Source organism: Crotalus tigris, unplaced genomic scaffold, assembly GCF_016545835.1.
Source record: "Crotalus tigris isolate CLP2741 ecotype Arizona unplaced genomic scaffold, ASM1654583v1 scf7180000024473.799607, whole genome shotgun sequence".
Lineage (NCBI taxonomy): Eukaryota > Metazoa > Chordata > Lepidosauria > Squamata > Viperidae > Crotalus > Crotalus tigris.
In genome coordinates this window covers 67,770-85,616 of record NW_024100644.1, presented here as the reverse complement: position 1 = coordinate 85,616, position 17,847 = coordinate 67,770, and the positions used below count along the sequence as shown (strand labels likewise).

At 36.3% G+C, this 17,847-nt stretch overlaps 2 gene segments (V, D, J or C); both read right to left on the bottom strand.

Moving 5' to 3' along the window:
* Positions 1-1,888: 1,888 nt before the first annotated feature.
* Positions 1,889-2,425, bottom strand: LOC120303573. The segment is given in 2 exon segments: positions 1,889-2,256; positions 2,357-2,425. Coding segments are annotated over 2 exon segments (414 nt in total).
* Positions 2,426-8,763: 6,338 nt separating this feature from the next.
* LOC120303572 lies at positions 8,764-12,654 on the bottom strand. The segment is given in 2 exon segments: positions 8,764-9,077; positions 12,559-12,654. Coding segments are annotated over 2 exon segments (357 nt in total).
* Between the last annotated feature and the right edge of the window lie 5,193 nt (positions 12,655-17,847).

Sequence of the window (17,847 nt, the reverse complement as noted above, 5' to 3'; positions counted from 1 at the left end):
ACAAGAAATTACTTTTGGGTGACTTTATGAAAAATATCAGTACAAAGCATTTTTTTCTAAAATAATAATAATAGCAATAAACTCATAAAATATACAAAACAAACTGCAAAGAATGGCAACCAGGAGTAAATTCATCAATAACACATACATAGAACTCATAAGCTTAACCACCTCCCAATTCCCATGACTAAGAAGATTCCCAGGAGAATTCATGCTGGCTCGAGAATCTGGGGAATTGAAGTCAAGACATCTTAAGTTTAAAATATGTGGAATGAATAAACAATCAAGCAATGTCTTTCAGCTCTGAGGACACTTCTGCTAGACAGCTGCTCCAGATTGTAAGTGAATGTTTCCTTCTCTATTTTTGTTCTTCCTTTGTGGTTTCTTCTATTTTTGGATTCTGAACATTGTTGTTTTTTTTCCTGAATAAAAGCATGATGGAACAACAGCTCCACCTCCAGGAACATCCTTCTAAGATTTAATGGAGGAAAGAGTTTTTGCAAGAGTTAATGTAAGATTTTCAGTGTTGTGTATCTCCAGGGCAATAATAGATATCTGGTGTCTTCTGTCCTTAGATCATTCATTTGCAGATAGAATTGAGAGTTGCTTTTGAAGGCAGAGAATCTCCCTCGGATGGCTGGAGAATAGTGGTTGATTGTTTCTGTTGAATAGTGAGCCAACCATTTCGGACCCTTCCTTGGAAACTGCTTGATCCAAAGCAGGCCATAGTTATTTATGTCAAACCCTTTTATAGAACAAGTGAGTCTTGTGGATTCTCCTGCTCTTTTTCGTTCTGGACCTGACTGAGTGAGAGTGATTTGTGAATCCCCATCTGGAAAGGAAAGGGGCAGATAGATTACTTTAATGAAGGATCAAAACCAGTAGGATCAAGCGATATCCCTGTCTAAAGCAATCTTCTCACAATTTAACTCCTTATTAAGGAACTATTTTTTATTTTAAAAAAAGTCAGAAAGATTTACATGGTGGTGTTGTAACGAACAATAACATGTTGAAGAGCCATAGCAGTGTGGTAAATGGAAAACTTAATAAATCTGTGATGACTAACATAGTCCTTTTCTCCTTTTCTCCTTTTTTCCTTTTTTTCACAGTTTATTGGTTTTTTCATACATTTCAGTAGTACTTGGTAAGAACATCTGCATGTACAGAGTGAGGCATCATCAGTATGGAGATGGTACCCAGAGACACAGTATATCTCTGCCCCCATCCATCCAAGTGAAGCTGTTGAGGTTCTGTTCTAGGGCTGTGAGAATCTGGAGGGGGTAGAACAGGTTGCAGCTTAACACTGAAAAAACTGAATCATTCTGGCATCTGGCTATCCGATCTAATAAACAGAGTCTTTCCATTCTTGATCTTGGATAGAGTAGCATTATTCTGTTTGGACTTGGTGAACAATCTGAGATTCTGAACTCAGCTTCTGCTTGAAGAACATTCAACAGCTATGATCATGCGGGCCTTTGCCTATTGGGCAGCAGTTTTGCCAATTCCAGGACAGGAACAGCATGCTGATTACTGACCTCTTATTTGGAGTAATTCAATGCATTCCACATGGAGCTGCTCTTGAAGACCATCTGGGAACCAGAGTTATGTGTGCATGTCTTTAGGCCCACTTAACACTGCTAGTTTGTGAGTTGCATTGGCTTCCAATAGGCTCCTGTTTTGATTCAAGGTGCTGGTTATCACCTTTGAAGCTTACGTGCCATAGAAAGGGGCAACATGAGGGACTACTTTATTCCAAGAATACCTGCCTGCACCACTCTCTCCCATAGTAAAGGCATGCTCCAAATTTCTCCTTTTAAACTTTCACACATAGCTGGCAGAGCATGGAAAGCAATCTAGTTGCCAGCTGCCATTGAAAAACAACAAATGACTAAGGATTCATTTTGAGGAAGAGAAGTTTTAGGCTGCTTGAGCAAAGCATTTCTTTCACTGTGTCTCTTGCACAGTAATAAGTGCCGGTGTCCTCAGGCTTTAAACCAGTCAACTGAAGGAACACCTGGTTTTTGGATGTATCCCTTGTGATACTGATCCGATTCTGGAGAGCACTGTTATACTGAGTGCTTCCACCAGCCCAGATAGCACCATTCCATTCCAATGCCTTTCCTGGGGGCTGACGGATCCAGGACACTGCATAGCTTGTGATGGCAAATCCAGAGACTGTACAAGTCAGCCGTAGAGTATCTCCTGGCTTCTTAAGGCCATCACCAGACTCAGTAAGGGTAATCTGTGATGAAATACCTGCATTCAAGAATATAGAAAGGACAAAAAATTGGTATCAGGAAATGTAGGAAAAAGACCACATGCTATCTTTAAAAAATGTGGCTTTTTTTCCCCTTACATGCAGGAAAGACCATTAAGAAAGAAATCAAGATATGTAGCTCCATGATTGAGGTACGGAATTCACTCTTTCCACCTGAAACTGATCTGAACTATATTCTCAATTACTGCCTTTAAGAAAAAGGCACACCAGGAATATTTGCATGAAATCACAGATCATACAAATATAACCAAGTCACATCTTCAACTTCAACTATTGTGTAACTTGAGCTCATATCAAGAATGGTGCATATCCACACTGCATCTACTGTACATTGATATTCGCTTTAGTGAGCAACTTATGTAGCTATGGATTACGTGAAATCCCTTCTAGCTGAATTCAGTTTGGAATGAATTCATAGACAAGATCAAGTTACTTTCTTTGAATTGATACAGAAGGTGTTTGATGAGATGGTCTTCCTGAATTGGTTTTGATTTCCAATCTAGACTAGAGTCCTGAGAATTCTCTATTCTTCCATCCAAGTTTTAGGAAAGCCTTATCTTCCTGGCTTGAGGAATATCGATAGATTAATAAATTTATTTTTCCCATAACGGTCAGTATAAATATATCTATTTAGAAAACTGTTCTTAGAAACTTTAATTATATGAAGGTGTTCTTGCCTTATAAACTGAGCACCAATGGGTATAAACAATTTAATGAAATAACACAAATCCTTTGAGGTATAGACAACATTGCCTCTCTTCAGGGCCAAAAAAATGGAAGTGGCTGAAGGTTCAGGAGTGGAGAGGCTTGAAGACCATGAATGGAGACACGGAGAATGGCTACTGATGCTGTCCCTATAAACTCTTCCCTTCCCTTCCCTTCCCATCACAATATTGCCTTATAAATGCATCTGTCTTCTTTTCTTAAAATGATACTCATTTAAGAACAAGGTTACTTTGTCGCAACCTGATTATTCTGCAGTAAACTTATTACAGTTGATTCATCATTATGGTTTGGTTTCGGGTTTCAAGATTAATGTAAATAAGACTAAAATCCTACCTAAAAATATGTCTAGTCAGGAGAAGCAGATTTTGGCTAACTTGACGGGTTTTGAGATTGTTAATAAGGTAAAATATTTGGGGGTGATGTTGTCTGTTTCTAATGTAAAATTATATAAAAATAACTATGAAAGGTTGTGGGTCAGGGTACAGAAGGATTTGAAGAATTGGGAGAAGTTGTAATTATCCCTCATGGGAAGAATTGCAGTGATAAAAATGAATATTCTACCCAAGTTTCTTTTTTTGTTTCAAATGTTACCGATTTTGAAAAATGAGATTAAATTAAGTGAGTGGCAGAAGGGTCTTAATAAATTTATTTGGGCAGGGAAAAAGCCAAGGGTTAAGTTTAAAATTATGCAAGACTTCCGTGAGAGGGGTGGACTTAAGGTACCAAATTTGAAATTATATTACGATGCGGTGCTTTTAACACTAATCAGTGATTGGGTAAATTTGACAAATCCTGAGATACTTCATTTAGAGGGATGGGACTTACTTTATGGGTGGCATGCCTATTTAATATTTAATAAAAAAAATGGACTGGGTCTTTAAATCTCATATTTTAAGAATTTCTTTACTTAGGATTTGGAGAAAATATTATAAAAGTGATTTTAAAGTTCCATTATGGGCTATACCTTGGCATGCGATAGAAGGAATAAAAGAGGAGTAAAAATGGACATGGTGTCTTATAGTCAGTTACTTAGATGGGATGGGCAAAACTGGCAGTTAAGATTACGGGAAGATTTAGCGCAAGAAAATATTATTTATTCTTGGTTTCAATATAGGCAACTAGTAGATAAATGGAAGGTGGATTGTAAATTGGGTTTTCTTAGAGAAGATGGAAATCTTATTAAGCAAGTCAAGGATCAAAGACAAACCCATATCAAGAGAATGTATGGGGTATTAGTTGAAATGGACTCAGAAACGGAATTAATTAAAGATTGTATGATTAGATGGGCGCAGAATTTTGGTGTCCCAGTCTCATTGGACATTTGGGAAACCATTTGGGTGAGAAATGTCAAATTTACACAAGCACAGAATCTTAGGGAGAATTTTTATAAAATGTTTTATAGATGGCACCTTGATCCACAAAAAATGTCTCTTATGTACCCTGACGTGCAACCCAAATGTTGGAGATGTGGTTATAAGGATGCTTCCTATTATCATATTTGGTGGTCATGCAGAGAGATAAAAGCATTTTGGATCAAAATATGGTGGAATATCCAGAGAATTCTTAGAAGGAGGGTAAAATTTACTCCGCAATTATTTTTGTTAGGCATTGTTACAGATTGTGATACAAAGGAGGTTGTATTGATGTTAAACTTGATTACAGCTGCTAGGCTGTTAGTAGGACAATATTGGAAGAAGGAATCTTTGCCAACATTGCAGGAATGGTTTCTTAAAGTAGCTTATCTGGCGGAAATGGCAAAGATTTCGGCTTTCTTAAAGCAACAAACGCAAGAGAAGTTCCTTGCTGTTTGGGACAAATGGATAAAATTTATACAATTTAGATTGGGTATACAAAAATATCACATAGCTTTTTTATAAGTTTTATTTATATATATATATATATAGATATTTTTTTATATATATATATAAATATAAATTTTTTAATTTAATTTTTTATTTCTATTTTTTAATTTTTAATTAAGCCTGTATTCTGCTCTGGGAAGCTCAGGGGGGGGAAGGGAGGGTTTTTGTGAGGGGTGGGGGATGGGTTTTTTTTTTTTATATATGTAATGTTTAGTTTTTTTTTGTATATGTTGCCTTTTGTTTTGTATTGTTTTTGTCTTTTTGTAAAATTTATAAAACTTTCAATAAAAAAAAATAAAAAAAATAAAAAAGAAATAATAAAAAAAAAAGAACAAGGTTAATTGGGAGAAGATTAATGTTATGGCTTGTTATGGACAGGGATATCACTTAATTCTGCTTGCCTTTATATCCCCCATCATTAATAACAGCTGCCAGTCAAACAACAGCATCAAGCATGAAGTGGGGAGAAGAGAAGTTAAAATGGAAGGGAAAGGGAGAGAAGAGAAGAGAAGAGAAGAGAAGAGAAGAGAAGAGAAGAGAAGAGAAGAGAAGAGAAGAGAAGAGAAGAGAAGAGAAGAGAAGAGAAGAGCGGTGATATGAACAGTGACTTGTGAATCCCCTCTGGAAAGCAAAGAGGCAGTTAGTTTACTTTAATGAAGGATCAAAACCAGTATGATTAAGTGATATCCCTCTCTACAGCAAGCAAGAGAATTAATCTTCTCACAATTTAACTCTTTATTAAGCAATCATTTTTTATTAAAAAAAAGTTAAAAAGATCTACATGGTGATGAACAATAACATGTTGAAGAGGCACAGCATTGTGGTGAATAGAAGGCTTAATAAATCTGTGATGACTAATATAGACTGAAAATAAGTTTTTTTTTCTAAGAAAGCTAAAAATGACTTTTAATAGTAAAGTGCAGGTCTTGATTTGCAGATTTCAGACAGTAAAATGCAAAAGACATCCTAAATCCAAAAAGTCATAGTATCCAATGCTTGGAGTCCATAATTATGGTGGTACTACACCTAACTGTTGGTGATATTGTCTGGAACATAATAATTGTGAGAGGGATCTCAGAGTCCTAGTGGACAATCACTTAAATATGAGCCAGCAGTGTGCTGCAGCTACCAAAAAAGCCAACACAGTTCTAGGCTGCATTGATTTTTGTAAGAAGTATTTCTAATGATAAAATAAATAGAAGAGGAGAAAGTGGGCATCCTTGTCTTACTCCTTTGGTTATATCATTTTTTTCTGTCATTTCCTCATTTATAATTACCCTAGCTGTTTGTTTAATATATATTTTCTCAACCATCTTTCCAAATTTTGTCCCAAAATCCATATAGTACAATTGTGTTATAATAAAATTCCAATTCAAATTATCAAATGCTAGACTGCATTAACAGAGGGATAGAATTAAGATCACACAAAGTGTTAATACCACTTTACAATACCTTGGTAAGGCCACACTTGGAATACTGCATCCAGTTTTGGTCACCACAATGTAAAAATATGTTGAGATTCTAGAAAGAGTGCAGAGAATAAAGAGCAACAAAGATGATTAGGGGGCTGGAGGCTAAAGCATATAAGGAAAGGCTGCTTAAATAGGGTATGTCTAGTTTAATGAAAAGGAGGACTAGGGGTGACATGATAGCAGTGTTCCAATATCTCAGGAGTTGCCATAAAGAAGAGGGAATCAAGCTATTCTCCAAAGTACCTGAGGGCAGGACAAGAGGCAATGGCTGGGAGCTAATGAAGGAGAGAAGCACCCTGGAACAGGGGTGTCAAACTCTCAATGTCACATGACGTGTCATGACGTATCACAACTTTTTTTCATTGCAGCAATGGGGTGGGCATGGTTTTGCCATGACGCATCCAGCCTGCAGGCTGCCAGTTTGACACCCCTGACCTAGAACTAAGAAGACATTTCCTGACAGAGCAATTAACGAGTGGAACAACTTGCCTCCAGAAGTTGTGAATGCTCCAACACTGGAAGTTTTTTAAGAAAAGATTGGATAACTATTTATCTGAACTGGTATAGGGTTTCCTGCCTGAACAGGAGGTTGGACTAGAAAACTTCAAGGTTCCTTCAACTCTGCTGTTCTGTTCTGCTCTACTCTACTCTATTCTAAACTTGGGCAATTGTACCTTGCAGTAGAACTAAGCATGAACAACTATAAATATGAGCAAATCCATTTAAGTTTTCTTTCCTTTGAGGATGAGACCCGTGAGATTTAAAGAAAAGAGTTTCTAAAATGAAGCTGGGCCTTAGGAAGAAACACAAGTAAAATTATGAATTCAGAGCAGACTTAGGTAAATACACACATCACTCTAACCTATTATTTAAATATAAGTCATGGATAGAAGCAAGCCTCAAGCCATTCAGCCTAGGCCCCATATAATGTGAACCATGATTTGCAAAAATAATAGCTAAGTTCATGGATAATTGTACTGATACAAAATGTGGTGGTCCAGGCTGTTATTTGTGTCCTAGAATGGCATACATTATAATTCTGCACTGTAAACTGCATTGGTTGTTAATTTGCTTTTAGGTCCCATTTGTGATGCTAGTTCTGAGGTTTAGATTCTTTTATGGCATGGGGCTGAGTTATTCAAGGAAGGAACTTTCTCTGCCCAATGATGTATCTTTATCCCCTTCATGTCTGAAATTCCATGAGAAAGGACCTAGGAGATGGGTCTTTTCTTTCATGGCATCCAATCTTGGAACATTATTCTCCCTGAGGTGAGATTGGTCCCATCCATGACTTCAATCAAGAACCAGGAAAATCAGGAGATCCAGATAATTCAAATTGTAGAAAGATTAATTGTAAGCTTAAACTCTATACAAGAATCTGAACTACTATCAGTCAAGATAAATTAGTGGGAGTTAAGAATAAAAAGGAATTCAAGGTGGACTGGACTTAGATCTCTTGTGGGGATGAAGAGACTCATGACTGATTATGCATTGATCCCCTCTCTCATCTCTTACAACATCTTTCTGGAATTCCCTTAAAACATGGTTGTTCCTTGAGTATTTCAGGGAAGTGGTGATTTAGAGAGGTGGCTGCATTGCCTTTAACATCAAATTCTCTCTTAAGTGTGTTAATAGTAACACTAATGGATTGTTTTTTTTTAAGTTACAGAATACTTTTAATATTGTTTATTGTATGGTTTAGTTTTCATTGTATGCTGCATAGAGCCATGTTTTGCAGCCCTTATGGCTATATAAATATGATGAATGAATGAATGAATGAATGAATGAATGAATTATAGTTCCATTTATTCTCTGCATTGTTCCATAATGACTTTTGGTTGGCTTACTTGCTTTCTTCAATAGGAAACCTCAGTTTTTATTTATGTATATGGTTGCCCAATTCTCATAGAGGTGACAGAGTGGGGGGAGGCTTACAACATTAAAATTTATCAGATCTGAATGAATGAATGAATGAATGAATGAATGAATCCTACTTCCACATATTCTCTGCTATGTCCCATAATGATTTCTTGGTTGGCTTCCTTGCTATCTTCAATGAATGATTCTTGCTGGCTTACATTAAAATTCATCAGATCTGCATGGTTGCTTCTACTACCCATTGTTAGTAGTAAAAAAGGAAAAAGAATAATCAAAAACCTTTGGAAATACTTCCTCCTCTATCCCTCTCTCCCTTCCTTTCTCCCTTATTTATAACTCATCTTTCAGTTCTGTGACTAGGAACATGGGATATCTGCACTTCACTGCTCCATATCATATATGATTCTTGCAGCATAAAAAAAAAGAATGACACTATATAACAGTGATTGAGGAACCTACTGACCAAAAAAGGATTTGTTCAGCAGCTGTGACATTGTGACAGGGTGGATAGATATATTTCAGGAAGGATAATTTTAGAAGGGCTAATTCACTGTGTGTTATTTACGCAGGAATACAAGGCAGTGTCTTCAGGTTTTAGACCATTGAGTTGGACAAATACCTGATTTTTGGAGGTATCTCTTGTGAGGGTTAACCGATTTTGCAAAATACTATTATAATATACAGTCCCACTCTTTGCAATACGTCCAACCCATTCCAGTCCCTCGCCTGGACGTTGACGGATCCAGTCCATGTACGCCTCTGCTACAGAAAATCCAGACACTGTACAAGTCAGTTTTATGGACTCCCCAGGCCTCTTAACATCACCACCAGATTCAGTAATGGTATGACTGGGTGAACTGCCTGTGATAAAAAAACAATAAAAATGCAAAATTAAAAAGGAGAAAATGATGGTGCAGAAGGTAAAAGAATGATATGTTGAAATATTATATGAAATACATTTTTCCTTACATGCAGAGAATGACAATATGAAACATGCCAAGATTGTTAATTCCATAATGTTAATACTGACTAACTAAAATGAGCACAAATTCTGATCTCCAGCTGAAAGAAATAATCCTTCCCCTTTAAAGAAGCTGTGGCATAAAATAATTTGCATGATATTCAAAGTGCCCATTATTTAATTAGATAGTAATAATAATAATAATAATAATAATAATAATAATAATAATAATAATAATAATAATAATAATAATAATAATAATAGTAAAGTTGGAAGGGACCTTGGAGGTCATCTAGTCCAACCCCCTGCTCGGGCAGGAAACCCTACACCATTTCGGACAAATGGCTGTCCATTCTCTTCTTAAAAACTTCCAGTGTTGGAGCATTTACTGCTTCTGGAGGCAAGCTGTTCCACTGATTAATTGTTCTCAATGTCATGAAGTTTCTCCTTAGTTCTAGGTTGCTTCTCTCCTTGATTAGTTTCCACCCGTTGCTTCTTGTCCTGCCTTCAGGTGCTTTGGAAAATAGCTTAATTCCCTCTTCTTTATGGCAGCCCCTGATATATTGGAATACTGCTATCATGTCCCCCCTTGTCCTTCTCTTCGTTAAACTGGACATACCCAATTCTCACAACCGTTCCTTATATGTTTTAGCCTCCAGTCCCCTAATCATCTTTGTTGCTCTTCTCTGTACTCTTTCTAGAGTCTCAACATCTTTTTTACATCGTGGTGACCAAAACTGGATGCAGTACCCAGTATGTCAATTGTGAATTGAAACCCAAAGACATCAAGAACAGATTCCTGTTGCTAAGGACTAAGATCGCATATCACATCACTGAACTGCATTGGTGACATCTAAAATTAGTGGAAATTTGATAAGGACCCTCTTTCTTAGAGATTCTTCACAGCCATAGGAATATCCAGTAAAAATGACATTTGCCAGATAAGAATCTTGATTAAGAGTCATGGTGGAGCACTGGTACTGCACATGCAGTATTGCAGGCTAATTCTGCCAATTGCCAGAAGTTTGATTTTCACCGGCTCAAGGTTGACTCAGCTTTCCATTCTTCCGAGGTCAGTAAAGTGAGGACCCATATCATTGGGGCAATATTCTGACTCTGTAAAAACTGCTTAAAGAGGGCTGTAAAGCATTGTGAAGCAATATAGAAGTCCAAGTGCTACTGCTATTGCCATTACAAACTTCAAGGAAACCAAATGAAACAGCTAATTATCAACTGACAATGTGAATTGCAAATCTACACCTAAGGAGATGAAACCCATCATGGTTTCTTTCCACCATTTGCAAAGCAATTAATAACCTTGTCTATGGAGATTCTCAGTCATGCTGGTAAAGATTGTCCCAAAGGTGCTTTTTCAAAATACAACTGGACTTTGTTTTTGTTTTGAGGTGTTTTTTGTTTTTTTGTTTTTGTTTTTTTGCTTTGTTTAGCAAAAAAAAGTTGCCATTTGAAAAAATACCCTTGGGGCAATTAATGGCTTTATTTAATTTTGACAGTACTTGTTCATAGCTTCTTTGCCACACCTAATGAAGTTAGACTTACAATTCCATAAAACAGTAGAAGACCTATTATCCAATTTAATACATGGACAATCTTATTAGCTCTAATCTGTTCTTATAAACATTACTAAAGAAGTAATGACTGTTTAGTAGCATACATACTCATGGATAAGCCAAATTATAGATAAGATCAAACTTTGTGAAACTTTAAACCAAAATACCATAAAAATGTGTCAGCTATGAATAAACAAACTCTCCATTTTTTTGTATGTTTCAATGTTCACAATTACCCTTCTTATGATATTGCATTTTCCATGTTATTTTGGTTAAATATTTATTTGTGGCTTATCTGCTGATGGGCTTATCCCTGAATATAACTTGGAGATATGAGTACTTAAAAAAAAAGTATACTGTATATACACATGGATAAACCCAACCCCAGATAAGCTGAACCCAACTTGATTGGTGATTTTTTTTTTCAAAGCTAACATTCTTGGCTTATTCTAAAAGTATGTATGGTATGTAGATTTGAGTCCACCAGAAAAATCAAGTTTATAGACTGGACTTATATGTTGAACCATCTGAGAATTCAAATTAGTTGGCCAAATTGCTTAATCAAACCACAATCAAGAAGACAGCAGTTGTAAAACACTTTTTGAGAGTTGCAAATAAACCTCCATGAGTGCAATTGCTAGAATCTGCACTTCCCTCAAAGGATTTCCTTCCCTTTAAAACTAGACTCTGAAGATAAACAAAAATCACTGCATTGCTGTTTAAAAGGCTGAGGAAGTGGTTTAGTTTTATTGCACTGAATAAAAATGATAAAAAATGGACCCAATGGAACATAGATCAATTAGCTAATTAAATAAAAGTTGAGTTTATTTTAGTTGATTATTATCTCACCAAGTGAGTGAGATAATAATCAACTTACAAAACACATCCATGGAATGCAAGTTAAAAAAATAAACCCATAAAATATGCAAAGCCAACAAGAAAAAAAACTAGGAGTAAATTCATTAATAACATAGAACTCACGTGCATAACTATCTCCCATGATTGAGAGAATTCTCAGGTAAATTCATGCTGGCTGGGGAATTCTGGGAGTTGAAGTCCAGACATCTTAAATTTTAGAAGGTTGACAAACAGTGGTATAGAGGAGTGTGCATGATTTGTGAGACAGATGGCTATGGAAACAGATGGTAACTCATATCTTGGATTTATCATGCATGAAACTGAACTTTGTCATGGAGACATAGATTCCCCTTTATATTTTCTTTAGTAAAAATGCTTTCTAATAATAAATATTACTGCCAGTTGCTGCACTGTCATGAAACATGAGTGCTTCAGATCAAGAAGCATGTTTCCCCTCTTGTCAAGATTCTTTTCCATCACTGTGTGGGTTATTGCACTAGTACAATAATACACAGCTGTATCTTCCATTTTCAAATCATTCATTTGAAGGTAGAAGTTGGAACTGTCTTTGGAGGCTGTAAATCTTCCTTGTATTGTGGGGGAATAAGCACTGTACTTTGGGATACGATAGTGTACTAGCCACTTCAGTGGGTTCCCGGGCTTCTTCATCAACCAATCCATATAATGATTGTAAATATCAAACCCAGTTATGGAACATTTGAGTTGGAGTGATTCTCCTTGATTCTTGATTACTGGACTTGACTGGGTGAGAGTAATCTGACAAAGGGCACCTGGAGGAAGGAGAGTGTCATCAAGTGATGGAAATGAATTACTCTATAAGAAAAAAAACTATTATAATTAAAAACCAAGAGTATTTTTTCTGATCTCTGCAGATAATCTGTGAGAATGAGCTATGCTGTAAAACCAAAAGAAAACACCAGCAATAGCATACCTTTCAAAACTGTGAGAATGAAAATTAGAGGCAGCCAGTTCATGATCCTGTTTCTTCTCTGTTATTATCCCTTTGAAGACTGTTTTTTTAGAAGAGACAGGAGGTCAAGTATGAATGAAGCTTTAGCAGAGGGTGAAATTAATTTATGATGAAGTGGTTTGCATAAGTTTTCCCTTTTAAGAGGTTTAAGTTCTTACTGCCTCACAATATAAGAAGATGGAACATTTCTTTGTTCAATGTTCAGATCTGAAAAGTACATAGCTGTACCATTGATGGATGACTGGCTTATCACCTTCTGGTGTGACTGTGTGAATAAAACCATGTTAGTCTAGAACAGGGGCCTTCAAACGTGTACCTTTTAGGACTTGTAGACTTCAAGTTCCAGAATTGCTCAGCCAGAGTGCCTGGCTGACGAATTCTGGGAATTGAAGTCCACAAGTCATAAAAGGGCCAAGTTTGAAGACCTCTGGTCTAGAAGAAAAATCCCCATGATTAAGAGAAAGGCCAGGTCTCATGAGCTGTATGAATGGTCAGCAAAATTGGATCTAATTTACCCTCAGATGGAATTATCTTCCAAAGAGAATGTCTTGAGAAGACATGATTCCTGTGTCCCACCAGATGATATTATTTGACAGGACTCAAAACATACCCTTCCTACAAGAACTGATGAGACAAGACAAAACATATTTTGGAGCTCTTCATAATTCTGAAGAATCCACCATGAAGTGTTGCAAACTGACCGGCTCAAGCATTTTGTAAACATTTCGATCATAGTAATTTTCCAAATTCTTTGATTTATTTTACATAGATTTACAATTAAGCAAAGAGTTATGACAATGCATTGTTTCATTTCACTTCATTTGTTATGTTCTAATTTCTGAAATCTAACTACAAGCAGTCAGAAGTGAACATCAATGTGCATTCTCCAACATCTGTTTGGGGTTGGTGTTTAGTCAACATTGTCACTTTTAAGATGCCTGGACTTCAACTCCCAGAATTCATGCTGACTAGAAACACTGGGAATTGAAGTCCAGAAAACCTGAAGTTGACAAGATTGACAAATACTGATGTGGAGGACTGTTTATGATGTGTGAGATAGACAAATGGCCATGGAAACAGATGGTAACTCACTTTTTGGATTTTTCATGAAAGAGTTTTTTGCCATGGAGAGGGAGATTCCCCCTTCTATTTTCTTTAGAAACAGTTGTTATCTCATAATAAATAATTCTGCCAGCAGTTCATGTCATGAAACATGACTGTTCCAGAAAAATAAGGATTGTTTTTTCCTTTGTCATGATTCTTTTCCATCATTGTGCAGGGTCTATATGAGTAGTACAATAATATACAGCAGTGTCCTCCACTTTCAAGTCATTCATTTGGAGTTAGAAGTTGGAACTGTCTTTGGAGGCTGTAAATCTTCCTTGTATTCTTGGAGAATAACCACTGTACTTCAGGATACGATAATACACCAGCCATTCCAATGGCTTCCCAGGCCTCTGCATCACCCAATTCATATAATGGTGATTGATATCAAATCCAGTTATGGAACATTTGAGTTGGATGGATTCTCCTTGATTCTTGATTATTAGACTTGACTGGGTAAGAGTAATTTGAGAAAGGGTACCTGGAGGAAGAAGAAAAGGTCACCAGATGATAGCAATGAATTACTCTATAAGAAAAAAAGCTACCATAATTAAAGATTGATTATTTTTCTGATCTGCACAGATCCTCTTTGAGATTGAGCTGTGCTTTAAAACCAAAAGAGGACATCAGCAGTAGCATACTTTTTAAAATTGTTTGAATGAAAATTAGGCGCAGCAAATTCATGATCCTGTTTCTTCTCTGTTATTATCCCTTTGAAGACTTTTCTCTAGAAGAGACAGGAGATCAGCAGAGGAGGAAAATAATATATGATGAAGTAATTTGCATATGTTTTCCCTTTTAAGAGGTTTAAGTTCTTACTGCCTCATCACATAAGGAGAAGGAAACTTCCATTAGAACAACACTGGAGAGGAGAGGAGAGGAGAGGATCACAGACTATTTAGAATAACTAATGGAAAAAAAAAACAGTCTTGACAGTTAACAAAGTTATTGTATGGCTGTGCCATCATTGGTTGATGAGCTTCTAGTGTCATTGTAGCAATAGAACCACATTAGTCTACAGTGAAAGAAAATGATAAAGGGTCTGGTAGCACATTTTCCAAGTTCAAATGTTTTTATTTAGCCCTTATCAGCTTAGTCACTATGTGACTGTTAAAGTACCTTACAAAACTTTAAGCCAGACACGTCAAATTTGTGATGTCACATGACATCGTGCAACGTATCAGAATTTTTCCCCACTGCAGCAATGGGGTGGTGTGATTTCCTGGTGATGCGCCTGGCCTGCGGGCCAGCATTTTGGCATGCCTGCTTTAAGCCTTTCTACAAAATCTTTGAAAAACAAAAAATCTAGATTCCTTTGAATTCATTGGTGAATGGTTCAAGAAATCATGCTTAGGACAATCAATGCTTAATGTGATATGTGAGAGCTGTCCATGTCTTCCTGTATGAAAAGGTGTAAATCACAGATCAACATTGAGAAGAGACAAAGATTTATCCTGATAAGCTGCAATTAAATGCAATGTTTTGAAGTGGCTTTGCTGAGCAAGCCCTGTTTGAAGACTATTTTTCCATGCAAAAACCATTTCATATGTTTAAATTATATCTCAAAGGCCTTCCAACTTGACATTCACAATATGCATTCTCAATGCATATTTAAATTTTATAAATAAATAAATATTTAAACCATTTTCCTGCAGCATAAACTGTTGTAATCCCTTTTAGGAGTCAATCAATCAATCATTCAATCAATCAGATTAGAGCTGGAAGGGACCTTCTCAATCAATCAATCATTCAGTCAATCAGATTAGAGCTGGAAGGGACCTTCTCAATCAATCAATCATTCAATCAATCAGATTAGAGCTGGAAGGGACCTTCTCAATCAATCAATCATTCAATCAATCAGATTAGAGCTGGAAGGGACCTTGTCAATCATCAATCATTCAATCAATCAGATTAGAGCTGGAAGGGACCTTGTCAATCAATCAATCATTCAATCAATCAGATTAGAGCTGGAAGGGACCTTGTCAATCAATCAATCATTCAATCAATCAGATTAGAGCTGGAAGGGACCTTGTCAATCATCAATCATTCAATCAATCAGATTAGAGCTGGAAGGGACCTTGTCAATCAATCAATCATTCAATCACTCAGATTAGAGCTGGAAGGGACCTTGTCAATCAATCAATCATTCAATCAATCAGATTACAGCTGGAAGGGACCTTGTAGATCTTCTAGTTCAATCTGCTTGAGCAGAGATTTGTACTAGAAGAACTCCACGGTCCCTCCCAACTTTGTTATACTGTTATAACTGCACTTCATGTATCCATACCACCAATGATTGTTGCAGTATGAAAAAAGAATGATGTTACAAAGCAGTAATTGGGAAACCCAAATGACTGAAAAAAGGATTTGTTTAACATGCAAAATTGTATTTCAGGGAGGATATTTTTAGAAGGACTCATTCACTGTGTGTCTTCTGTGCAGAAATACAAGGCAGTGTCTTCTGGTTTTAGACCATTGAGTTGCAGTAAAAATTGGTTTTTGGAGGTATCTCTTGTGAGGGTTAACCGATTTTGTAAAATACTATTATAATATACAGTCCCACTCTTTGCAATACGTCCAACCCATTCCAGTCCCTCTCCTGGACGTTGATGGATCCAGTCCATGTACGCCTCTGCTACAGAAAATCCAGACACTGTACAAGTCAGTTTTATGGACTCCCCAGGCCTCTTAACATCACCTCCTGATTCAATAATGGTACGACTGGATAAACTGCCTGTGGCATAAGGTAACAGAAAGAATTGTTGGAATATTACATGAAGATAGAAGAGATCAGTATATATATATATATATATATATATATATATATATATATATATATATATATATATATATATATATATATATATATAGTTCCTTACATTCAGAGAATGACAATATGAAACATGCCAAGATAGTCCATTCCATAATGTTAATATTGAGTAAGAGAGATGAGCAGAAATTCTGATCTCCAGCTAAAAGGAACCTAATGGTCAGTTTAATCCTTCCCCTTTAAAGCAGCAGTAACATAAAATAATTTGCATAGTACTCAAAATGCCCATTATTTAAGTAGATAATATTTTAAGTGCTCCGTACTTCAATTGTCCACTGAAACCCAAAAACATCAAGAACAGGTGCCTGTTGCTGAGGACCAAGATTGCATATCTCATCTCTGAATTGCATTGGTGACATCTAAAATTAGTGGAGGTTTAATATGTACCCTCTCTCTTAGAGATTCTTTACAGCCACAAGAATATCCAGTGAAAAATGGTATTTGCTAGATAAGAATCTTGATTAAGAGCCGTGGTGGCACACTGGTTAGAATGCAGTACTGCAGGCTAATTCTGCCAACTGCCAGCAGTTTGATTCTCACTGGCTCAAGGTTGACTCAGCTTTCTATCCTCACAAGGTCAGTAAAATGAAGACCCAAGTCATCAGAGGCCATATGCTGACTCTGTAAAAACTGCTTAGAGAGGGCTGTAAAGTACTGTGAAGTGGTATATAAGTCCAAGGACTTGCTATTGCCATTACAGACCTGAAGAAAGTCAAATGAAACAGCTAATTATCTACTATCAATATGAACTGCAAATTTACACCTATGGAATTTAAATGTATCATGTTTTTGTTTCAACATTTGCAAAGCATTTGATGGCCCTATTTTATTTTTGCATTACTTGCTCTTAGCTATTTTACCCTACATAATGATATCAGACTTACAGTTACACAAAAGTAAATACCTATTGTCCAATGTAAAATATGGACAACCTTATCTGCTCTTATGAACAAAGCAGAGTAATGAGTCTTTAGCACTGTACATATCCATGGATAAGCCAAATTATGTGTAAGACCAAACTTCGTGAGATTTTAAACCAAAATACTACCGGTATGAAAAAATGTGTCAGCTATGTATAAAAAAAACCCTCTAATTTTTTGTATGTTTCAATATTCACAATGAGCCCTTTCATAGATATTGCATTTTTATGATATTTTGGTTAAACATTTATGGGTTTGCTTATCTGCTGATGGGCTTCTCCATGAATATATATGGGGCATATGAGTACTTTTTTGAAAAAAAAAGTATTACTGTATACATTTATGGATAAGCCCATCTGCAGGTAAGCCAACCCACAAACTGAATCCAATTTAAGA